Source organism: Coregonus clupeaformis, chromosome 36 (assembly GCF_020615455.1).
Source record: "Coregonus clupeaformis isolate EN_2021a chromosome 36, ASM2061545v1, whole genome shotgun sequence".
Taxonomy (NCBI): domain Eukaryota; kingdom Metazoa; phylum Chordata; class Actinopteri; order Salmoniformes; family Salmonidae; genus Coregonus; species Coregonus clupeaformis.
Genome location: NC_059227.1, coordinates 7977289 through 8002717, shown reverse-complemented (window position 1 = coordinate 8002717; position 25429 = coordinate 7977289). Strand labels below are relative to the sequence as shown.

Genomic DNA, 25429 nt, shown 5'->3' with positions numbered 1-25429 from the left:
TAATCAGTGCTAGCCGAAGGTTATGTGATCCCAGCTGGCTCTATGGAAGTCTGCTATCAGTCTGTATCTTGGCATGTTTTTGCCTCATGCATATTTCAAGGCAGCGGCGCACGTGCTAGGATATTCCTGGTGTGCATATCCAACTCCAATGAACAGCCGTACCCCGACTGATCACTCAATTCACCCACTTGCTCCAGGCCTCCAGCGGCGCCGTCTCATCCCTGCTCCCCTGCCGGACACCTCCTCCCTGGGCAGGAAGGCTGGCGTACCAGGCCAGTGGGTGGACCTGCCCCCCTTGGGTGGGACCCTGAAGGAGCCCTTCGAGATCAAGGTGTACGAGATTGACGACGTGGAGCGGCTGCAGTGGAGGCGAGAGGGTGCCACGGGGACAGAGGTTAGAGATTCTCCATCTGCTTGCTTCTTGGCATTCTAAATGCTTCTTGGCATTCTAAATGCTTCCTGGCATTCTAAAGTGGTGTGTGTGTGTGTGTGTGTGTGTGTGTGTGTGTGTGTGTGTGTGTGTGTGTGTGTGTGTGTGTGCGTGCGTGTGTGTACACAAATTAACCAGACTGTAAACTCCAGAATGTTTTGACTGATTTGTGTGGGAATGTTATTTTATTTGCTTGTTTTCATCTCCTTACTTGCTTAGATGTTGTGCACGCTACTAGTTGGTCAGGTGCCACACCTGTTCACCTCTTGACCTCACCAAAGGACAAAACTTCAAAGAATTTCCCTCCAGTAATTTTCTACTTTATAAATAGCGTTTTAAGATTATCACGGCTGCGTAACAAGCATGGATCCACTTCGCAGTGGGCTAATATTAAGGGGGACAGTCCAGTTCATCAGCCTCAACTGAACATGCCCCAGATTAAAAAGCAAGGCTACCTAAACTGTCTCAAACCCCTAAATCCATCCACTACTAAGGGTGGAGGAAGCCCAATGAGGAAGAGGGGAAACTAGGGGTGGAGGAGCCAGTGATGAATGAAGGTTGGATCTGCTATCTGGGCCCTCGCCTGATTTCTCTTTATGGGCCTCTCCACTCTCCATGTCCACGGGTCATTAACCATTCCCACCAGTGGGACCCAGTGAATAGTTTAGGACCAAGTTACCCAGTGAATAGTTTAGGACCCAGTCACCCAGCAAATAGTGTAGGAACCAGTCACCCAGCAAATAATGTACGACTTAGTCATCCAGCGAATAATGTAGGACCCAGTCACCCAGTGAATAGTGTAGTGGGTAAAATATATTAATTCTGCCTGATGGTACTTTGATTTATTTTCAATTAGGAAAAGATGATCTTCAATTCGTCTTTTAGAGCCTGTCATCCTGAGCTCCCTAAAATGAAGTATTTTAAGTGTGTGTGTGTGTGTGCATGTAACTGTGTGTGTGTGTGTGTGTGTTTGTGTGATTAATTGCATTTCAAAGTGCATCCATTTAGATTGTGTATTATCTTTGCATTAGCAAATGTTGATAATGTCCTTTTTTCTGTTCTCTCCCTCTCTCATCTCGCAGCCATTCCAGGATGTGGAAAAGGTATGTTCATTAAACTCGATGGATGCGCCTTGATTATTAGATCACATGCTAAAATGGAAGATGCATGAAGCATGGAATTAATTCATTCTGCTATGCCTTGTGAAATAGACACATTATATTGTGGCACAAATGTGTCCAAAAACTAGTTTTGTGCAAAGCCAATAGTGCAAAAGCAATTGACCTCCCTTGTAGTGATAAAAAAACAACAGTTCCAACTAGCAGTCCCTGATTTTACTGCGGCAATTCTGACATTTTTCATGTCATTTGCGAGGATTTTGTCAAATTTGTCACGAAATTGCGCTGACAGGGGGGAAATGTTTGTTGACCTGGGTCTTGATTTAACCACTTTATGCGGTAAAAGTGCGGTGATTGGTTAAAATTGCAAGCCCTCTTTTTGTGGTGCAATGATGGGACAGTTTTATGCAGTAATTTTGGATGATTTGACTGTTTTATGTGATCACAGAATCCTGGAGGGACTGAACTAGGAATAATCTGTTGTGTTATTCTACCTTTCAATAACTTGTTTCTGGTGGACTATGTCTACACCCAATCCCTGAGCTCAACGTTTTCCTGGAGATTAATGCGAGAGATTAGCGTGGATGCTAATTTTATTTATCCTAATTAACCCCGCCAATGGACAGGTTAGTACCCACAGGTTAGCCGCTCTTGATTCCATTTTGAATAATCTCCTGCGTGTGAGCCTCCTCACAGCACACAAACCCGGAATAGAAGCGTCCGAAAAATCGTTGAGTCCGGCTAAAGATACTCCTCCGTCTGGCTCTCTCTCTCTCTCGCTCTCGCTCTTTCTCTCGCTCTGTTTACTTCCCTTCCTCCATCCGAGCCAGGGATTCTCCAAAGCTCCTTTCCTCCACTCGTCTTTTCTCTCTCTGCTCACTCCATCCATCCTTACCGTTTGCTCTCCCAGGGCCTGCTGTACTTCAATGCAAGGTTGAGGATGCTGGAGAAGAGGCAACAGCAGATCAGGGAGCTGAGGGCCAAGCACGAGAGGTTGAGGGGGGAACTGGAGGATGCCAAGAGCAGGCTGATGCTGGACCCCTGCAAGTGGAGCGGAGAGTGTGAGTAGCCTACTGCAGAAATCTGGTGTGCTATTTAAAGTGTGCTTAAAGTGTACCACCTTGTTTTGTAACTGGGTTGTGTTAAAGATGGACTTTTATCCAACTGTCAGAGCAGCAGTCAGGTATTCTATTCTACACTACATGGCCAAAAGGATGTGGACACCCCTTCAAATTAGTGGAGTTGGCTATTTCAGCCACTCCCGTTGCTGACAGGTGTGTAAAATCGAGCACACAGCCATGCAATCTCCATAGACAAACATTGCAGTAGAATGGCCCGTACTGAAGAGCTCAGTGACTTTCAACGTGGCACCGTCATAGGATGCCACCTTTCCAACAAGTCAGTTCGTCAAATTTCTGCCCAGCTAGAGCTGCTTTTATTGTGAAGTGGAAACGTCTAGGAGCAACAACGGCTCAGCCGCGAAGTGGTAGGCCACACAAGCTCACAGAATGGGACCGGCGAGTGCTGAAGCGCATAAAGATCGTCTATCACCAGTTGCAACACTCACTACAGAGTTCCAAACTGCCTCTGGTAGCAACATCAGCACAATAACTGTTCGTCGGGAACTTCATGAAATGGGTTTCCATGGCCGAGTAACTGCACACAAGCCTAAGATCACTATGCGCAATGCCAAGTGTCGGCTGGAGTGGTGTAAAGCTCACCGCCATTGGACTCTGGAGCAGTGGAAATGTGTTCTCTGGATTGATGAATCACGCTTCACCATCGAATCTGGGTTTAGCGGATGCCAGGTGAACGCTACCTGCCCGAATGCATAGTGCCAACTGTAAAGTTTGGTGGAGGAGGAATAATGGTCTGAGGCAGTTTTTCATGGTTCGGGCTAGGCCCCTTAGTTCCAGTGAAGGGAAATCTTAACGCTACAGCATACAATGACATTCTAGACAATTCTGTGCTTCCAAGTTTGTGGCAACAGTTTGGGGAAGGCCTTTTCCTGTTTCAGCATGACAATGCCCCCGTGCACAAAGCGAGGTCCATACAGAACTGGTTTGTTGAGATCGGTGTGGAAGAACTTGACTGACCTGCACAGAACCCTGACCTCAACCCCATTGAACACCTTTGGGATGAATTGGATCCTAATCGCCCAACATCAGTGCCAACCTCACTAATGCTCTTGTGGCTGAATGGAAGCAAGTACCAACATCTAGTGGAAAGCCTTCCTAGAAGAGTGGAGGCTGTTATAGCAGCAAAGGGGGGACCAACTCCATATTAATGCCCATGATTTTGGAATGAGATGTCCGACGAGCAGGTGTCCACATACTTTTGGCCACGTAGCGTATCTATTGTTTGCTAATGTCTTTACAAATGACTGTTACTTGAAACTTAGCTTTGTGCTAATGAATAAACCATTGACTGCTTCTCTTAGGGAGATGTATACCCCTTTAGTCACTCGTTGTGACCACTCTCACGCTCAGCTTTCCTACATTTAGCCTCTCCGAGGCTATTGTTAGTGGACAACAAAGTTGTGTAACTAGCTAGCGATTCCACATCAGAGTATCACAGTGCTGCCTGGCTGTGCTAGCCTCTGTTAGAGTTGAGACCCCATCTTGAACATAATAGTAAACAAACCCCTCCTACACTGTAGGAGCAGCTAATCTCCCAAGCTCTTCAATATGACATCTGCACCCAGTTAATTGCAATGTTCCCTATGCCCTATGGCAGTGCCATTGCACTCAATGAAACGTGGACAAAATGTATTGTGCAGGTGTCAAGGAAATGTTTGTGGTTGGACCTCATTATGACCTTCTAGTTAACGCTACTTGTGGTCCATTTTGGGCCAACAGCTGAAACCACTCTCGCATACATAAACACTAACATTGACAAAGGAAGCGACGTCGGCCCATAGCTTTGTATTTTTTATGGGTTTGATTCTCTTAGGGTCCTTTCTAGAGTAAACTGTTAAAGTGGTAACAACTATTTTCAGCCAGTGTCAACATGGGAAAACACTTTTAGGGAGGCACACAAACTAAAGGCAAGCAAGTGGATCCGTTCTCCAACCCCCAAATAGACAAAACGGCGGAACAAGGAGTCTATTTCCAGTTGAGTGGTGCAGGTCGCCCGAAGGTTCCCCAGAGAAGATCCCTGCCTTTCTAGCTGAGCTCTATCCATTATCATCTATTTCTGAAAGCTTCTTAACACACCAAACACCTCCAGGTCTTCGGCAAGGGAAAGAGGCCACAGTATTTTGGGAGTATAATGATAAATAATACTGTTACTGTTACGCCTGAGAATATTACAAAAGTAAACGGCCGAAGGGAATCAGGAATCACATTTATGTCACTTTTTTTAACGTGCCCGTTTCTGAAGTTCCATTTTTATTTGAGTAAAGGGACATGAAGAAACACAGAGACCCACAAAGGTAGCTGAATTCAAAAGTAACCCACCTCATGACCTTACTAGGGAAATAGAGGAAGAGAAAAAGCCTTTTGAAATCCTTGTCTTTGCAAAGACCCTGTGCGTGTGTTCACACGTGTGCAGGCGGGTTGGGGGTGGTATGTGTACCGGTATGCATCTTGAAATCAATAAGGCATTATTTTCCCTCAGCCACATCTCCAATCTCTATTTCCCTGAGATGTTTCCCATTGGTTTAGGGACCGCCCGTTGGTCTGAGCCCGTGATGGGAGCAGTCAAGCTATATAAATCATTATTTCATTCTTTTCATGTTGTGATTATGAGGGTAGTGTGTCTTGAGCAGCTTCCATCAGACATCCCATCATATCCAGCCCTGTCAAAGACATGTCATCATCAATCTTCATGTACCTGTATGACTTTTAAAGCTGTGAAAGGTGTGACGATGGATGAGCGGTCACAGTGGAGCCACACAGTTACAGAGAATAGTAGAAGTAGTGTATCACATAGTGAGCCGCCTTGTTTATAGTGCATCATGGGATGCATGATAGCAGGCTTGGGGTCAATTCCAATAAACTCTCTGTCTCATTCATTAGTTGGTAACATGTTAGTATAGGTGGCCTACATTGAGAAGTCATTGAAAGTAGCCCTTTTTTAAAATTATTTAATTGGAATTTTAGTTTACTTCCTGAATTGACCCCAACACTGACTTATTGTGCCTATGATCACCCAATATAATGATAGTGCATTAAGATAAGCTTTTTACCACAGATATGGAAATTCCCTGTATCTACATGATGAATGGTCATCTAAATATCAAGAGTGGCTACATCTTTTATCTGTGTTGTTTGATTCTGTACATCTAATGGCGGTAGCTACTTCATCACTAATGCTAATCTCTCCTTCTTTTTATCTCTATCTCTCTCTCTCTTCTCTCTCTCTCTCTCTCTCTCTCTCTCTCTCTCTCTCTCTCTCTCTCTCTCTCTCTCTCTCTCTCTCTCTCTCTCTCTCTCTCTCTCTCTCTCTCTCTCTCTCTCTCTCTCTCTCTCTCTCTCTCTCTCTCTCTCTCTCTCTCTCTCTCTCTCTCTCTCTCTCTCTCTCTCTCTCTCTCTCTCTCTCTCTCTCTCTCTCTCTCTCTCTCTCACCTTCCCCCCATAGTTGAGGTGGACCCGGATCTGGACAAAGAGTCCCAGGAGTACCTGGAGGCTTTGGAGCAGGTCACGGGCGAGCTGGAGTACTGTGTCAACCTATGCAAGTCGCGTGTCATGATGGAGACCTGCTTCGACATCGTGGTGTCGGCATCCGCCGTCGCGCAAGGGGGGCAACAGAAAGGAGGTGTGGAGGTGTGAGAAAGCGAGAGCAAGTGAGAGAAAGTTGATGTGAAAGGTCAACGGAGCAAAACAATTGGTTCCCAAAAAATCAAATGAAGGTCTCTTATTTCAGAGACTGATAATAGAGTCAAAGGAGGAGAGAAGGCCAATGGGAAAGAGGACTAACGTGAAAGTCAACCGGTGTAGGTTACAGAGGTTACCATATAAAGAGGATGGCTGTTCCTCCATAAAGGAGAATGTGTACTACTTGTACAGTAGACAAAACCTGGCTTCAATCAGAGTACAATTAAACGGAACTTTGGACAAACTGTCTATGTTTCCTGTGGGAGGAAGGATAGCTCTAACCAAGGATGACCGAACACCTTTGTCACCGTCACCAGAAAGTGCCTTGATCTGACTGATTCCAAGGGAATATCATTTTTTTTCTGATCAGTGCTAGTCTTAAAAACCAGCTTACCTGAGCAAACTCTAAACGTATTCCTTATGAGAAAATTTGTATTTTGTATTGTAATGTTGTACAGTGTATTTATATGATTACAAAGTATGTAAAAAAAAGTATCTTTTTGGGTATGATGAAAAAACAAACCATGAATAAAATGAGAGAAAAGCAATAAGTTGATCATTATTGCATACACAAACCTTTGCCTTTTTTGTGTTCAAAAATGTTTTACAGCCTTCTACGCCAGTAGTGAGAAGTTCTGTTGGCCAATGAGTTTCCTTTGGGTTAGAACAAATGTTACGCAAAAGTTTATATCCGTTCCGAATGTCTGCGATAGTAGAAGGCTGTCAGGTTTGATTTCAGCTCAAAACTGACTTGCGGTTGGTTATAAGCTCAGTTGCAGTCAATTGCGCAGAAACATCTACAATCCACAGGGAATGGCACTGTCTCTTATAGTTACTGTCATCTTGCGAGATTCTGATCTGCAAAGAGAGACAGAGAAAGACATTCCCAAAGGTCTTTGCAGAAGTCTTTGACCTTGTGGCGTTTAAGTGATGTGACCGGTGGCAGCTCGTAAATCAGCAAGTTGCCATTTAAGTGCCCAAGACGTGATTCAATGCCCAGTTCTGCAGTGCGGTTAAAGGGAACAATGTTGAAAATCTGTGCCAGATTTTGGACACAATATCACTAAGTTCTACCTGCTTGCAATGTTGGGGTATATTGCAATTTAATTCCAGTTAATTCAAATATTGTATTAGTTTTGAAAGCTACCCTTTTCATAAAATATGTGAATTTATCAAACATTTCCCTTATAACAAGTCAAGTTCGGAGCTGGATTGGTGATGGAATTGACCCAACTCTAGCCGAGGCATTTGTCATGGATGTCCATGTGAGTGAACACACAAAATATGAATGAGGTTTGAAATGTATGACTATAACTTGTTTCAATCAAGTGGCTATGTGAAGGAAGCACAATGTGATGTCTGTCTCCATAAGGGTTGGAGGTAAGAAGCCAAAAGGATGACCGGCCAACAGCCAATGATATGAGGGAACTAGTTCTGACTATGCATTCCAACCCCTTTTCACCCAGCAATGTGCAGTGAGCCTTATACCACAAATACCACAGTGTTGAGTTATTCACGATATAGATGTTACACTGTGTCCTGTGGCTCTCCTGTCCTTTTTGTCCTAAATGCTGAATGTTGGTCTTCATGCAAGCCCTATGTTATTAAGTCATCCATCTCTGAGAACTTCTCTAGAGTCGTATCAATGGGCTCAATGGGCCAGCTAGGGCATCGATGCATTGCATTTCCCTCTGGACTGTCAAGAAGTCAAACATTTACCTCTGTTGCTGTATATGTCCATGTTAAATTGTGTTAAATTACCTTGGTTAAGAGGTTGAAACCATCTAGTGAAAATGTACTCTTCCTTTGTCCTACCATGGAGGAATTCTCAGGCCCTTTTTTAAAAAACGTTTTTGAAGTTGCTGCATGAGATCATTCTTCTTTTGTAACATGCCTTGGTATTATTTTATATGGTAGTCTGTGGTTTTTCCTTACCAGTTAGAAAAAAGTTTTGCCAAACAAACACATTTCTAAGACGTGTTGACCTGGTGATGTACAGTGGGGAGAACAAGTATTTGATACACTGCCGATTGTGCAGGTTTTCCTACTTACAAAGCATGTAGAGGTCTGTAATTTGTATCATAGGTACACTTCAACTGTGAGAGACGGAATCTAAAACAAAAATCCAGAAAATCACATTGTATGATTTTTAAGTAATTAATTAGCATTTTATTGCATGACATAAGTATTTGATACATCAGAAAAGCAGAACTTAATATTTGGTACAGAAACCTTTGTTTGCAATTACAGAGATCATACGTTTCCTTTAGGTCTTGACCAGGTTTGCACACACTGCAGCAGACCTTCTCCAGATCCTTCAGGTTTCGGGGCTGTCGCTGGGCAATACGGACTTTCAGCTCCCTCCAAAGATTTTCTATTGGGTTCAGGTCTGGAGACTGGCTAGGCCACTCCAGGACCTTGAGATGCTTCTTACGGAGCCACTCCTTAGTTGCCCTGGCTGTGTGTTTCGGGTCGTTGTCATGCTGGAAGACCCAGCCACGACCCATCTTCAATGCTCTTACTGAGGGAAGGAGGTTGTTGGCCAAGATCTCGCGATACATGGCCCCATCCATCCTCCCCTCAATACGGTGCAGTCGTCCTGTCCCCTTTGCAGAAAAGCATCCCCAAAGAATGATGTTTCCACCTCCATGCTTCACGGTTGGGGTGGTGTTCTTGGGGTTGTACTCATCCTTCTTCTTCCTCCAAACACGGCGAGTGGAGTTTAGACCAAAAAGCTCCATTTTTGTCTCATCAGACCACATGACCTTCTCCCATTCCTCCTCTGGATCATCCAGATGGTCATTGGCAAACTTCAGACGGGCCTGGACATGCGCTGGCTTGAGCAGGGGGACCTTGCGTGCGCTGCAGGATTTTAATCCATGACGGCGTAGTGTGTTACTAATGGTTTTCTTTGAGACTGTGGTCCCAGCTCTCTTCAGGTCATTCACCAGGTCCTGCCATGTAGTTTTGGGCTGATCCCTCACCTTCCTCATGATCATTGATGCCCCACGAGGTGAGATCTTGCATGGAGCCCCAGACCGAGGGTGATTGACCGTCATCTTGAACTTCTTCCATTTTCTAATAATTGCGCCAACAGTTGTTGCCTTCTCACCAAGCTGCTTGCCTATTGTCCAGTAGCCCATCCCAGCCTTGTGCAGGTCTACAATTTTATCCCTGATGTCCTTACACAGCTCCCTGGTCTTGGCCATTGTGGAGAGGTTGGAGTCTGTTTGATTGAGGGTGTCTTTTATACAGGTAACGAGTTCAAACAGGTGCAGTTAATACAGGTAATGAGTGGAGAACAGGAGGGCTTCTTAAAGAAAAACTAACAGGTCTGTGAGAGCCGGAATTCTTACTGGTTGGTAGGTGATCAAATACTTATGTCATGCAATAAAATGCAAATTAATTACTTAAAATCATACAATGTGATTTTCTGGATTTTTGTTTTAGATTCCATCTCTCACAGTTGAAGTGTACCTATGATAAAAATTACAGACCTCTACATGCTTTGTAAGTAGGAAAACCTGCAAAATCGGCAGTGTATCAAATACTTGTTCTCCCCACTGTAAGATCTTTAATATGTAAAACCTTTTTCCTATTGTCTTTGGTTTTATACTGTACAGTTTTCTAATCATTTGTAAAAAGGAAAAATAACGGAAATGTACAGTATTGCAGTTTGCGTTGACTCATACGTGTCAATAAAGGATTTGAATCCTCTTGTTTATAGTAGACTGTGGAAATCGAAGTTATCGACTTATTTTCCACCTCTAATACAGCAGAAACATTCTGAGTGAACCATAAGTGTGATTTCCTTTATCTGCAATTGATTACATTTGGGCCTAAGAGTACAATTTATACTTTGTGTCACATCCATATCATGGGAAAGCATCCTATCTACATCAAACAACATTATCTCTCTATGCTAGCATTTTCAGAATATTTGAAATTATCTCGCTGATCAATTTTCCCAAGCACCTGGAAGCGTTTGCATATGGGACCAGAGTAGAGAATGCACATGCTGCGTACACGAAGCCCCGCTGTTTTTATAATTAGTCATACAGGACCCAGCCACAGTCTGTCTGCTAATTGCTCAAATGTACAGTGTACTGTATGATAGGGTCTGAATACGCTAGCTTCTAGGGCCCTGTTCGAAAACTGTAGAAATGCATCCTTCCTTCCTTGATTCCTTGAGGTAAGAACAGATCTGTAAGCGATTGGATAGGTGTAGGAAAGGTTACCACCCAATTACTTTCACAAATCCAACCAATTCAGATCTGTGATTACTTAAAGGAAGGGAAGGAAGGATGCATTTCTGAAGTTTTCCAACAGGGCCCGTGATATGCACCCAGAGAACCCATGGTATCAATCCGCTAATGCTACAAATTGCTTTTTCTTCTCTCAGAGAGATGGCATTGCCATTCATCACATCCAAAAACACTCTGACTGATTTTCACTTGCTAGGTACATCCGAAAAGTTAGAGGATTCACTACAGTTAAGTTTTAAGATTCACATTCTTGAAAACAGACTGGCCAAAGGAAACGCAATTTATAGTATTAATGTGGCTGTTTACTTTACCTCACAGGGGATTCAAATGGAGTACATCTCTGCCACAGTTGTCGTTGGAGCAGTTAGATGCGCATATGGAAGTTAACGTGGTTTGCTTTCAAGGCAAAAAGACAGCAGCCTTTTCTCTAAATGCTGAGTTTTTGATTTCCAAATGCAGCAGGGAAATGTTTGCTGACACATACTGCCCTCTCTTTCCCTTCTATATCGGAGTGTACATGAGACGTTCATTTAATGGTCCACTCCTCGGGCAAAACAAAGGTTGAGTTTCGTTTTCTTTTATGGGGATCCAGTGTGCACTGCTGCTCCGATACGAAGCCAAGCAAACTGTATCCTCTGTATATAAACCAACGTGTGATAAAATGTTTTATCAAGGTGACAGATAGTATGCTTGTCTCGATACAGCTCATAAACAAAATGTACAGCATTTAAAGGGTGACTGCACTTCCTGATTTGGCCTCGTTTTAGATTTGGTTCATTAAGAAATGCTAACGGCCATGACTGAATTCAAAGAATAGTTGGTTTTGGGGGTGTGGTTTGATGTGGGTGTCTCGTGTGTGTGTTCGCAGGTGTGAAGAGTTAGCCAAATTATTTCGGCAATTCGCTTTAGCCGGCTGGTGTATGACCGTGGCAAAGTTGGTTTGACTTTGGATAGCCTATCTCCGGGGCTAGTTCGGGACCGTCAATAAATTACACAATGTAAATGAGAATATTTTCATGTTGCACACCTTTTTGTTTTCTCAAATGCTTTCAATTGTTTTGTTTGTCCCATTTGAGCCACCGTAGCAACAAAATAGCTAGAAACATTTCCTCAAAATAGTCAGAATTAATCTAAGATAAATCAAGAAATCTGTCATTTATTTTAATTTAATTTTACAATATATTTGTTGGCATTTTTTACAATTTAACAATCATCAGCAAAATATGACACAGATAATGGCCCGTTATTCCTTCCACCTACACATAACAGCAACGCTACATGGGAGCACATCGTACAACACCCTTCCCTCCCCGACACATGAACACCCCCCTCCCTCCCCTCAACCGGTATTAGCTTCAATGATTAACAACAACAAACTGAAACAGAATGACTGTCACATCCAATGCTAGAAAATAAATTATTCAACGCAAAAACAAATAACAATAATAATAATAATAATAATAATAATAATAATACATTAATGAAGAACATAATAATGAGGCAGCTAAGGTGACGACTCAATAAACTGCTGATCGTCCTCCCAGACATCAGCAAATTCAAAGGGTTTATTATGTAAATTGTACATTATTTTCCCCAGATGGAATATAGGAAGTTAGTTATTTTAGCCACATCTGCTTGTTTGGCGGAGTGTCACTCTTCCATATAAAAGCTGTGCATTTATTGGCTGCAATGACTGCCAATTTAATGAATCTGGTTTTGCTACCAATATTAACTGGTAGAACAGAGTCATCTCCAAGAAGAATAAGGGAAGGATCTAGTGGTACAGTCATATTAGTGACCTGTGATAACATCTGAATAATGTCTTCCCAATAATTGCCTAGTTCAGGGCAGGAAAAAAACATATGCATAAGTGTGCCCACCCCCTTTTTACACCTTGGGCAACATTTTGAATATTTTGAATTGATCTTATACAGTCTCTCTGGTGTAAAGTAGACCCTATGTAAAACATTGAATTGCATCAACTTGTGCCTTGTGTTAAATGAAAGACGCTGAGCGTCTAAAAAGAGCTTTCCCCATTTCTCATCCTCAAAAATGAGACCACGGTCATCATGCCACTTCATGCAAGCCTTCAGAGCTTCATCATTTCCCAACAGAGCTTGAAGATTAGTGTATGTAACCGGTGTGAAATGGCTAGCTAGTTAGCGGTGCGCACTAGTAGCGTTTCAATCGGTGACGTCACTCGCTCGGAGACCTTGAAGTAGTTGTTTCCCTTGCTCTGCAAGGGCTGCGGCTTTTGTGGAGCGACGGGTAACAGTGCTTCGAGGGTGACTGTTGTCGATGTGTGCAGAGGGTCCCTGGTTCAAGCCCAGGTAGGGGCGAGGAGAGGGACGGAAGCAACACTGTTACATGTAAGAAATGAAACCTTTTACCTCTTTCCTCCCCAGCCACAGTTTACTCATGGGCTGAATCCTACCTCCCTGTTGAATGCAGTGGCGGCTCCTGAAAAAATTCTCAGGAGGGGCAATTTTTCTGATGATTTAGGTGACCTACACACATTTAAAAAAAGATATGTCCAGCAACAACATGAAGACAGGGGCAGCATATAAGTCAATACCAGAAGCATTTATTGACTGATCTCAAAAGTGTTGGCTTACCAGGGTTGGTGGAGCCCTCAGTTTCATCTTTGCCTCGCAAAGCTAACTCAAACACTCCGCAAAACTTCACACACTGGATTAGCCGGCTGAGGATGTGGCGGTTCTTGCTAATGTCGTAGTAAATATATTTGTTATAGTGAATATGGAATATGATATGTTGAGTAAAATGTTGTGCTAAGATCTATTTAGGTCAGGAGCTGGTTATAAGTTATGTTCCTATCCAATAACAATGGACAAAAGGGTCCTATCTTGTCAGCCTTGTCAGCAGGTGGCCAAGGACAACACCCACGCCATAGGCCTCTCAGTTCTTCCAACTCACGAGTTCTTGCTCTGAGGACACACACACACACAAACACACACACACACACACATCATCACTGTTAAACACACACACACACACACATCATCACTGTTAAACACACACACACACACACACACAAAAATCCCCTCTCTTAGGCTGAACATTTGAAGACAGAGAACCCGACTCAGAGCCAATGCAACAGTGACAGTAGCCTGGAGGGGACCTCGCCCAACTCATCAGGACCAATCAGAAGATCAGAACTACTAGATTGAACCTACTTCATTTATTGCATAAAATGTCTGCACACAATGTTTCGGGGCTCTCTTCAGATAATAATAATAATAATAACAATAATATGCCATTTAGCAGACGCTTTTATCCAAAGCGACTTACAGTCATGCGTGCATACATTTTTGTGTATGGGTGGTCCCGGGGATCGAACCCACTACCTTGGCGTTACAAGCACCATGCTCTACCAGCTGAGCTACAGAAAGTGGATACTCATGGATGCGCATTGCAATTGTAAAATGTCAACACAATTGGAGACACCACGTCATTTTTGGAGACATGTTATTGACAGTAAACTATTGTAGATGCGACTGCTAACTAAATAAAACATTTTAGCTGGCTAGCTAATCATCTTAGCTAAATGTGGGGCAAACAATTCAGTTATTTACCGTTAATTTGAGGGATTGGGGTGAAAGAAATCGAGTTACATAGTGATACTTTACGATATACTGTATTGACAATATCGCAATATTTTAGCGCTAGTTGGCTGTACCTGCACCAAAACACCATTATTGTTCCTTCATAGCTTGTTCTCAATCTTTTCACATTGGGAGCCAATTTGTTTTCAGCACTTTTATTTCCATGACTGATCAAAACTCGTTCTCATGGCTTTCTGATCCCTCTGCAACAGACATATGGTGCGCAATAAAATCACAGTATCGAATCGCAATACGTATAGAATCATGAGACTCGCAATGCTGATGCATATATCTTATCGTGAGGTTCCTGGCAATTCCCAGCCCAAGTTCATTTGCAACAACAAATCTCTTCGCTAGCAAACGCAATGTGTCTCCAGCAATGTTTACTTTTTTGACGTTCTATGGCATCTCCACTTTCCAAGCATATATGACCACATGTAATATTTTGGTAAGTGATGCAAATAGTGAACTATGTAGAGGCCAGGATGTAAAATATATGTAGCTGCAGCAATTTCTCTTATCTGATATGGTAAGTAATGGGGCTTGATTTATAGCTCCCTAAGAGTTTGACGAACGGGTCCGTGAACGCGATTGCAGATATCTTTACCTCTGAATAAACTGCCTTATATTATACAATTATCCACCTTGTCCAAAAGTCTCTACTTTTTCTCCGTTCTCCAGTAAACTTGTTTTATCAACAATAGTAAGGTTCAATGACACAGAAAGCAGTTCAATGTCGAGGGTACAGTCGCTCTCTTACCAGGATCGCGGTCCGCTCTGACCAGGGTGAAGGTGGCGGCTCCACCTCTCTGCCAGCAGCGTTTTCATTATTTAGTCCGTTCGTAGCGGGTATGTACACGATCAACAAGATCAGTCCAAAACCGAAGATCAGTCCAAAGCAGAATGTTTGCAGAATGTTTGTAAACTAAGTCTACAAATTAAAAACATAAAATAACGCCACACTGCAGGTCGCAACATAGACGCTGATAGCCGCCATTGTCTTAGTTACGTTCAACGTTACGTCACGTATGACGAAAGCGCGTAAGTGCATGCACACAGACACCCATAGAGAATGTATTGAAAGCTTTGAAATGTGAAAAAAATAGATTTTACATGACAGGCTATGAGAGACTTCTGGGCGATTTTCAACCTGACTGAAAAAAAAAAAAAAACGGGCGGGGCCATTTGAAGCACGACTTTAGCCTGATTTGACATTTAGTGGCTGGCAGATCAGACGTGAACACTGATAACTGCTGTTGCCGTGATATAATTTTTTTATAAATTTATAAAAAAAATATATTTTTTTTTTTTTTTTTTTATAATTGATTAGAAAAAAAATCCCTTCCTTTTCCCGTTTGGCAGTGCGTCGCCCATATCGCCCTATTGAACAAGCCGTCCCTGGTTGAATGGCAATATAATGCCTAACATGTAGGTACTTGAAGAAATGAGTTTGAGGTAACTGAAAATGAGATGCCAGTTGTTGAAAGGATAGTAGTTCACCTTCTCTATACAGATGACCAAATGTTTTAATTCCTTTGTTGAACCAAGAAAATGTAATACCATCTCTCAGGGCGTTGGGTAAGATGGGGGTTATTATAGAAAGGTGTTTGTTCATATATAGATCTATGCCCTTCTGTTTGTTTACAGACTTCAATCCATATATTTAGTGTTTTTAATTAAAGGGTTGTTTATGAGACCTAGCAAAGCTTTAGGTGGGCTAATATAAGGTATAGATGCCAATGAAACAGAGGAAAGACACTCTTCCTCTATCTGTCTCCAAGAGGGCGCCGGAGAAGATGGCTGCCGTTTTACAGCCCTGTAACCAATTGTACTATTCTGTGTGTTTTTTCGCATTATTTGTAATTTATTTTGTACATAATGTTTCTGCCATCGTCTCTTATAACCAAAAAGAGCTTCTGGATATCAGGACAGCGATTACTCACCTTATATTGGACAAACATTTTTTCTTCAACGAGGCGGCCGCGAAGGATATCCTACAGACACCCGACAAGGCCCAGAGATATCGTGGACGTAGATATCGTGGACGTAGGTCGGGGTGCCTTGTAAGGATCCGACGGCGAGCGAGTAAACTGCCTCTCCCATCAATCCTATTAGCCAATCTTCAATCGTTTGACAATAAATGGGATGACCTAAGATTACGGTTACATTAAAAACTGTAATATCTTATGTTTCACAGAGTTGTGGCTGAACGACGACATGGACAACATACAGCTAGTGGCCTATATGCTACATCGGCAGGATAGAACGGCTGACTCCGGTAAGACAAGGGGTGGCGGTCTGTGTATATTTGTAAACAACAGCTGGTGCACAAAATCAAATACTAAGGAAGTCTCGAGGTTTTTTTGTACTCCTGAGTGGCGCAGTGGTCTAAGGCACTGCATCGCAGTGCTAACTGTGTCACTAGAGATCCTGGTTCGAATCCAGGCTCTGTCGCAGCCGGCCGCGACCGGGAGACTCATGGGCGGCGCACAATTGGCCTAGCGTCGTCCAGGGTAGGGGAGGGAATGGCCGGCAGGGATGTAGCTCAGTTGATAGAGCATGGCGTTTGCAACGCCAGGGTTGTGGGTTCAATTCCCACGGGGGGCCAGTATAAAAAAATAAATTATTCACTAACTGTAAGTCGCTCTGGATAAGAGCGTCTGCTAAATGACTAAAATGTAAATGTAAATGTTTTGCTCGCCTGAGGTAGAGTATCTTATGATAAGCGGTAGACAACACTATTTACCAAGAGAGTTTTAATCTATATTTTTCATAGCTGTCTATTTACCACCACAAACCAATGCTGGCATTAAGATTGCACTGAATGAGCTGTATAAGGCCATAAGTCAACAGGAAAACGCTCATCCAGAGGCAGCGCTCCTAGTGGCCGGGGACTTTAATGCAGGGAAACTTAAATCCGTTCTACCTCATTTCTACCAGCATGTTAAATGTGCAAACAGAGGGAAAAAAACTCTAGACCACCTTTACTCCACACACAGAGACGCATACAAAGCTCTCCCTCGCCCTCCATTTGGCAAATCTGACCATAACTCTATCCTCCTGATTCCTGCTTATAAGCAAAAACTAAAGCAGGAAGCACCAGTGACTCGTTTAATAAAAAAGTGGTCAGATGACGCAGATGCTAAGCTACAGGACTGTTTTGCTAGCACAGACTGGAACATGTTCCGGGATTCTTCAGATAGCATTGAGGAGTACACCACATCAGTCACTGGCTTCATCAATAAGTGTATCGATGATGTCGTCCCCACAGTGACCGTACATACATACCCCAACCAGAAGCCATGGATTACAGGCAACATCCACACTGAGCTAAAGGGAAGAGCTCCCGCTTTCAAGGAGTGCGACTCTAACACGGACGCTTGTAAGAAATCCCGCTATGCCCTCCGACGAACCATCAAACAGGCAAAGAGTCAATACAGGACTAAGATTGAATCGTACTACACCGGCTCTGACGCTTGTCGGATGTGGCAGGGCTTGAAAACTATTACAGACTACAAAGGGAAGCACAGCCGCGAGCTGCCCAATGACACAAGACTTCCAGACGAGCTAAACCACTTCTATGCTCGCTTCGAGGCAAGCAACACTGAATCAAGCATGAGAGCACCAGCTGTTCCGGTTGACTATGTGATCACGCTCTCCGTAGCCGATGTGAGTAAGACTTTTAAGCAGGTCAACATTCACAAGGCCGCAGGGCCAGACGGATTACCAGGACGTGTACTCAGAGCATGTGCTGACCAACTGGCAAGTGTCTTCACTGACATTTTCAATTTTCAATGTCCCTGACTGAGTCTGTAATACCAACATGTTTCAAGCAGACCACCATAGTCCCCATGCCCAAGGACACTAAGATAACCTGCCTAAATGACTACCGACCTGTAGTACCGACATCTGTAGCCATGAAGTGCTTTGAAAGGCTGGTCATGGCTCACATCAACACCATTATCCCATAAACCCTAGACCCACTCCAATTTGCATACCGCCCCAACAGATCCACAGATGATGCAATCTCTATTGTACTCCACACTGCCCTTTCCCACCTGGACAAGAGGAACACCTACGTGAGAATGCTATTCATTGACTACAGCTCAGCATTCATCACCATAGTGCCCTCAAAGCTCATCACTAAGCTAAGGATCCTGGGACTAAACACCTCCCTCTGCAACTGGATCCTGGACTTCCTGACGGGCCGCCCCCAGGTGGTAAGGGTAGGTAACAACACATCTGCCACACTGATCCTCAATACGGGGGCCCCTCAAGGGTGCGTGCTCAGTCTCCTCCTGTACTCCCTGTTCACCCATGACTGCATGGCCAGGCACGACTCCAACACCATCATTAAGTTTGCCGACGACACAACAGTGGTAGGCCTGATCACCGACAACAATGAGACAGCCTATAGGGAGGAGGTCAGAGACCTGGCCGTGTGGTGCCAGGACAACAACCTCTCCCTCAACGTGACCAAGACAAAGGAGATGATTGTGGACTACAGGAAAAAAAAGTGGACTGAGCACGCCCCCATTCTCATCGACGGGGCTGTAGTGAAACAGGTTGAGAGCTTCAAGTTCCTTGGTGTCCACATCACCAACGAACTATCATGGTCCAAACACACCAAGACAGTCGTGAAGAGGGCACGACAAAGCCTATTCGCCCTCAGGAGACTGAAAAGATTTGGCATGGGTCCTCAGATCCTCAAAAAATTATACAGCTGCACCATCGAGCGGATCCTGACTGGTTGCATCACCACCTGGTATGGCAACTGCTTGGCCTCCGACCGCAAGGAACTACAGAGGGTAGTGCGTACGGCCCAGTACATCACTGGGGCCAAGCTTCCTGCCATTCAGGACCTCTATACCAGGGTCAGTGTCAGAGGAAGGCCCTCAAAATTGTCAAAGACTCCAGCCACCCTAGTCATAGACTGTTCTCTCTGCTACTACATGGCAAGCGGTACCGGAGTGCCAAGTCTAGGTCCAAAAGACTTCTCAACAGCTTCTACCCCCAAGCCATAAGACTCCTGAACAGCTAATCATGGCGACTATTTGTACTGCCCCCCACCCCATCTTTTTACGCTGCTGCTACTCTGTTATTTATTTATGCATAGTCACTTTAACTCTACCCACATGTACATATTACTTCAACTACCTCAACTAGCCGGTGCCCCCGCACATTGACTCTGCACCGGTACCCCCCAGTATATACAGTGAGGGAAAAAAGTATTTGATCCCCTGCTGATTTTGTACGTTTGCCCACTGACAAAGACATGATCAGTCTATAATTTTAACGGTAGGTTTATTTGAACAATGAGAGACAGAATAACAACAAAAAAATCCAGAAAAACACATGTAAAAAATGTTATAAATTGATTTGCATTTTAATGAGGGAAATAAGTATTTGACCCCTCTACAAAACATGACTTAGTACTTGGTGGCAAAACCCTTGTTGGCAATAACAGAGGTCAGACGTTTCTTTTAGTTGGCCACCAGGTTTTTACACATCTCAGGAGGGATTTTGTCCCACTCCTCTTTGCAGATCTTCTCCAAGTCATTAAGGTGTCGAGGCTGACGTTTAGCAACTCGAACCTTCAGCTCCCTCCACACATTTTCTATGGGATTAAGGTCTGGAGACTGGCTAGGCCACTCCAGGACCTTAATGTGCTTCTTCTTGAGCCACTCCTTTGTTGCCTTGGCCATATGTTTTGGGTCATCGTCATGCTGGAATACCCATCCATGACCCATTTTCAATGCCCTGGCTGAGGGAAGGAGGTTCTCACCCAAGATTTGACGGTACATGGCCTCGTCCATCGTCCCTTTGATGCGGTGAAGTTGTCCTGTCCCCCCAAAGCATAATGTTTCCACCTCCATGTTTGACGGTGGGGATGGTGTTCTTGGGGTCATAGGCAGCATTCCTCCTCCTCCAAACACGGCGAGTTGAGTTCATGCCAAAGAGCTCCATTTTGGTCTCATCTGACCACAACACTTTCACCCAGTTCTCCTCTGAATCATTCAGATGTTCATTGGCAAACTTCAGACGGCCCTGTATATGTGCTTTCTTGAGCAGGGGGACCTTGTGGGCGCTGCAGGATTTCAGTCCTTCACGGCGTAGTGTGTTACCAATTGTTTTCTTGGTGACTATGGTCCCAGCTGCCTTGAGATCATTGACAAGATCCTCCCATGTAGTTCTGGGCTGATTCCTCACCGTTCTCATGATCATTGCAACTCCACGAGGTGAGATCTTGCATGGAGCCCCAGGCCGAGGGAGATTGACACTTCTTTTGTGTTTCTTCCATTTGCGAATAATCGCACCAGCTGTTGTCACATTCTCACCAAGCTGCTTGACGATGGTCTTGTAGCCCATTCCAGCCTTGTGTAGGTCTACAGTCTTGTCCCTGACATCTTTGGAGAGCTCTTTGGTCTTGGCCATGGTGGAGAGTTTGGAATCTGATTGATTGATTGCTTCTGTGGACAGGTGTCTTTTATACAGGTAAAAAGCTGAGATTAGGAGCACTCCCTTTAAGAGTGTGCTCCTAATCTCAGCTCGTTACCTGTATAAAATACACCTGGGAGCCAGAAATCTTTCTGATTGAGAGGGGGTCAAACACTTATTTCCCTCATTAAAATGCAAATCAATTTATAACATTTTTTACATGCGTTTTTCTGGATTTTTTTATTGTTATTCTGTCTCTCACTGTTCAAATAAACCTACCATAAAAATTATAGACTGATAATTTCTTTGTCAGTGGTCAAACGTACAAAATCAGCAGGGGATCAAATACTTTTTTCCCTCACTGTATAGCCTCCCTACTGTTATTTTATTTTACTTCAGCTCTTTTATTCAACACTTTTTTGTTGTTGTTTTATTTTACTTTTTTATTAAAAATAAATGCACTGTTGGTTAAGGGCTGTAAGTAAGCATTTCACTGTAATGTCTGCACCTGTTGTATTCGGCGCATGTGGCCAATAAAATTTTATTTTATTTTATTTGACTTGTTGTTGTATTTTGCCTTACCCACACAGCCTTTAACTGAGATGCCCAGTAATACAACTGTAAGTCAGGTAGAGCTCTCCTTATGAGTATGGTTTGCATAAAGTTGTGATTTTCACTCTGAAGGGTTTCCCTTTCCACAGAAATTAAGAAACCTTCCTTTTAAGTTGTTTGAAAAAAACTTTGGGAATAGGAAAGGGCAAGGTTTGAAAAAAATTATACAAGACTTTTGGTAATATATTCATCTTTACACAATTGACCCACCCAATAAGAGAAATTGGTCAATCCCACCATCTATCCAATTCTTCCCCAACCTTTTTGAGAAGTGGAGTATAGTTCAGAAGGAATTTACAAGCCTAGATATGCCATTTTCTGAGGTCTCCAAGAAAACGTCTGGTCTAAAATTGGGTTCTGCATAGCTGTCCTGTTAAAATGCATGATTGTACTCTTCGATAGGTTTCTTTTATACCCTGAAAAGGTCCCATATTCTTTCAGGATTTCAACTAATGCTCATAGTGAAATGTCTGGTTTAGTGAGGTGAAGCAAAATGTCATCCGCATATAACGAGACCAGATGTTCGCGCCCACCTATACGGACACCATGGATGGATGGATGAGATCTAAAAGCTTCTGCCAGTGGTTCTATAGCCAAAGAAGAAAGGAGAGGACTAGCGGGGCAACCCTGTCTTGTGCCACGTGATCGGGAGAACTGGGAGGAAACATTTCCATTAGTCAGGATCTGAGCTTCAAACAAGTAGTTTCATTCTATGTGGTCAAAAGCTTTTTCTGCATCTAATGAAGCCGCCATATTGCATAATGTTAAATAATCTTCAGATATTATCAGGAGATGAACGGTTTCTTTCAAATCCTGTTTGGTCCATATCAACCAAGTCAGGATGAACCTTATCTAGTCTAAGAGCTTTGAGTTTTGCAAGAATCTTATATGATGTGTTCATTAAAGATATTGGTGTATGTGACCCACAAAGCAGAGGATCTTTCCCAGGTTTTAACAACACTGTGATCAGTGCTTGTTCCAGTGTGTCTGGGAGATTTTCTGTCTCTATGGCATAATTAAACATATTGCAAAGAGGCTCAATTAGTTTGAGTAAAAAGGATCTATAGAATTCAATAGGGAATCTGTCTAACCCTGATGATTTTCCCCCAGCAGTGTTGAAAATGGATTCCCTTATTTCCTCAGATGTAATCTCTTTCTCCAAGTCCTCTCTATCCTCATCAGTTAAAGCTTGTAAATTGAGTTTGTTCAAAAACTCATGCATTGTGGCATCGGGCATCCCCTTCAGTACAATGTTTCATAAAACTCCCTAAAGGCTAGATTAATTTCCTCAGGACCCTGAACAACTGTGTTACTGAGCAGTGTAATAGAGCTAATAACTCTTCTAGCTTCCTCTCTCCTTATCTGTCAAGCAAGCAGCTTTCCTGCTTTATCTTCATGTTCACACTAGTTTTGTTTTGTTCTCCTAAGAGCGTTTTCTGCTTTGTGGGTCGTCAGGGTGTTATATTCCAATGGCTTTGAGTCACGTTTTTGTAGAGTTGAGTTGTCAAATGTTATACTATGTTCATTTTCAGATCCCAAATGTCTTTCTCCAACGAATCTACTTGAACCTTATACATCTTACGAGCACCTGAACTAAACAAAATGATTTGCCCCCTCAGATATGCAAGGAGAGCTTCCCATAAAATTAGGGGGGAGGCAGAGTTGTTGTTGCTGCTAAAAAAATATGTCGATATGAGTGTTCAGAAATGTTACGACTGTGGGATTATTTAGTAAGTATGTGCCAAACCTCCACCTTCTTGAGGGTTGTTGTGTTTTACTGACTGGTAATGAAGCCAGCAGGGCAGAATGATCTGATATAGATCTTGGTAAATACTTACACCCTGTAGTTAAACTTCCCTTGCCTGCAGGAATAAGAAATAAGTCGATTCTAGAGTAACTGTTGTGGACAGGGGAGTAAAATGAGTATTATTTAACCTTTTGGTTGTGAAATCTCCATAGGTCTACAAGTCCAAAATCTTTAATTTCTGCTTTGAACATTTTAGCTGCCTGTGTGAGGTTGATACTGTTAGAGGAAGATGTATCACTGGAACTTCAAAAAGATGTCTTGGTAAAATGTAGGATCCTCATGGTTAGGCCCATACACATTCACAATGGTAATGGGCTCAGTGTTCATGAAACCTTGAATGATCACAAACCTACCCCCTTTGTCTTTAATCTGAGATTGTAGCTGAAAGGAGCAATGCTTATTAATGAGAATGGCCACCCCTCTTGCCCGAGACATGAAAGATTAATAGTACACTTGACCCTCCCACTCTCTCTTCAGTTTATCGTGCTCAGAGTCAGAAGAGCTATATCAACCTTACGCTGCTTTAGACAATTCAGAACGTGTTTGCGCTTGACTGGGCATTTAGTACCCTTAATGTTAAGTGTCATAAATGTATAGTTATTAGGTGCTGACATAAAAAAAATTAAAAAAAGAATGAGGGAAAAATATAGAAACTAAATTGTGTTGAGCGTATACAAATTGTACAAAATGAAATGATGAAAGTATAAAATAGTAAACATCTGGCGAGCTTAATACCCTGACCCTACCGTAAACCCACCCAACCCCCTCCCCAACTGAGGGAGTTAAATAACCCATAGCCTTTGAGGTGTGTTGGGTCATTGTCCTGTTGAAAAACAAATGATATTCCCACTAAGCGTAAACCAGATGGGATGGCGTATCGTTGCAGAATGCTGTGGTAGCCATGCTGGTTAAGTGTGCCTCAAATTCTAAATAAATCACAGATAGTGTCACCAGCAAAGCACCCCCACACCATCACACCTCCTCCTCCATGCTTCACGGTGGGAACCACTCATGCGGAGATCATCCGTTCACCTACTCTGCATCTCACAAAGACACGGCGGTTGGAACCGAAACTCTCAAATTTGGACTCATCAGACCAAAGGACAGATTTCCACCGGTCTAATGTCCATTGCTCATGTTTCTTGGACCAAGCAAGTCTCTTCTTTTATTGATGTCCTTTAGTAGTGGTTTCTTTGCAGCAATTTGACCATGAAGGCCTGATTCATAGTCTCCTCTGAACAGTTGATGTTGAGATGTGTCTGTTACTTGAACTCTGTGAAGCATTTATATTGGCTGCAATCTGAGGTGCAGTTAACTCTAATGAACTCATCCTCTGTAGCAGAGGTAACTCTGGGTCTTCCATTCCTGTGGTGGTCCTCATGAGAGCCAGTTTCATCATAGCGCTTGATGGTTTTTGCGACTGCACTTGAAGAAACTTGAAAAGTTCTTGACATTTTCCGTATTGACTGACCTTCGTGTCTTAAAGTAATGATGGACTGTCGTTTCTCTTTGCTTATTTGAGCTGTTCTTGACATAATATGGACTTGGTCTTTTTTCCAAATAGGGCTATCTTCTGTATACCACCCCTACCTTGTCAGTACACAACTGATTGGCTCAAACGCATTAATAAGGAAAGAAATTCCACAAATTAACTTTTAACAAGGCAAACCGGTTAATTGCAAAGCATACCAGGTGACTACCTCATGAATCTGGTTGAGAGAATGCCAACAGTGTGCAAAGCTGTCATCAAGGCAAAGGGTGGCTACTTTGAAGAATCTCATTGTTTTGATGTCTTCACTATTATTCTACAATGTAGAAAATAGTAAAAATTAAGAAAAACCGTTGAATGAGTGGGTGTGTCCAAACTTTTGACTGGTACTGTATATATATATTTATATACACGTGCGCGCGCACTTGTGTGTACATGTATGCACACACACACACACACACATATTTACACACACACTCAACTGTAAAGCTATCAGCTAGCTGGCAATTAGGCGGCCAGCCACTCATATTAGTGCCAGCCAGTGAGTAGCTTGTCCCTGCCTCGGTATCACTAACGCTAGCATACATCTCTAACAATAAACATGCCAGCAAACGTAATAGTAGCTAAAAATCCCCTGAAGTAATATAAACAACATAGTTAGACTTGAAACCCAGTCTAAAGCCACATAACTATTTAACCAAACCCGTCTGGACCTCTATGGGTAAAATAAATGTATACAGAAAAAAAATGTAACTACCTGGCATAGTGTGGCTGTAGCTATAGTCACACCCTTGTAATCTTAGCGAGCTGGCTAAATAGCGCAGCCAACA

At 43.1% G+C, this 25429-nt stretch overlaps 1 protein-coding gene across 1 annotated transcript in view; it reads left to right on the top strand.

The window, feature by feature from the left end:
* LOC121552237 (kinesin-like protein KIF26A) overlaps positions 1-6940 on the top strand; it is a 160876-nt gene extending 153936 nt beyond the window's left edge. Inside the window, exons 14-17 of the mRNA XM_045211172.1 lie at positions 198-394; positions 1513-1533; positions 2459-2609; positions 6130-6940. Coding sequence (XP_045067107.1) covers positions 198-394; positions 1513-1533; positions 2459-2609; positions 6130-6320 — 560 coding nt within the window. The 3' untranslated portion in view covers positions 6321-6940. The remainder of the gene's footprint in view (positions 1-197; positions 395-1512; positions 1534-2458; positions 2610-6129) is intronic.
* Positions 6941-25429: the final 18489 nt, after the last annotated feature.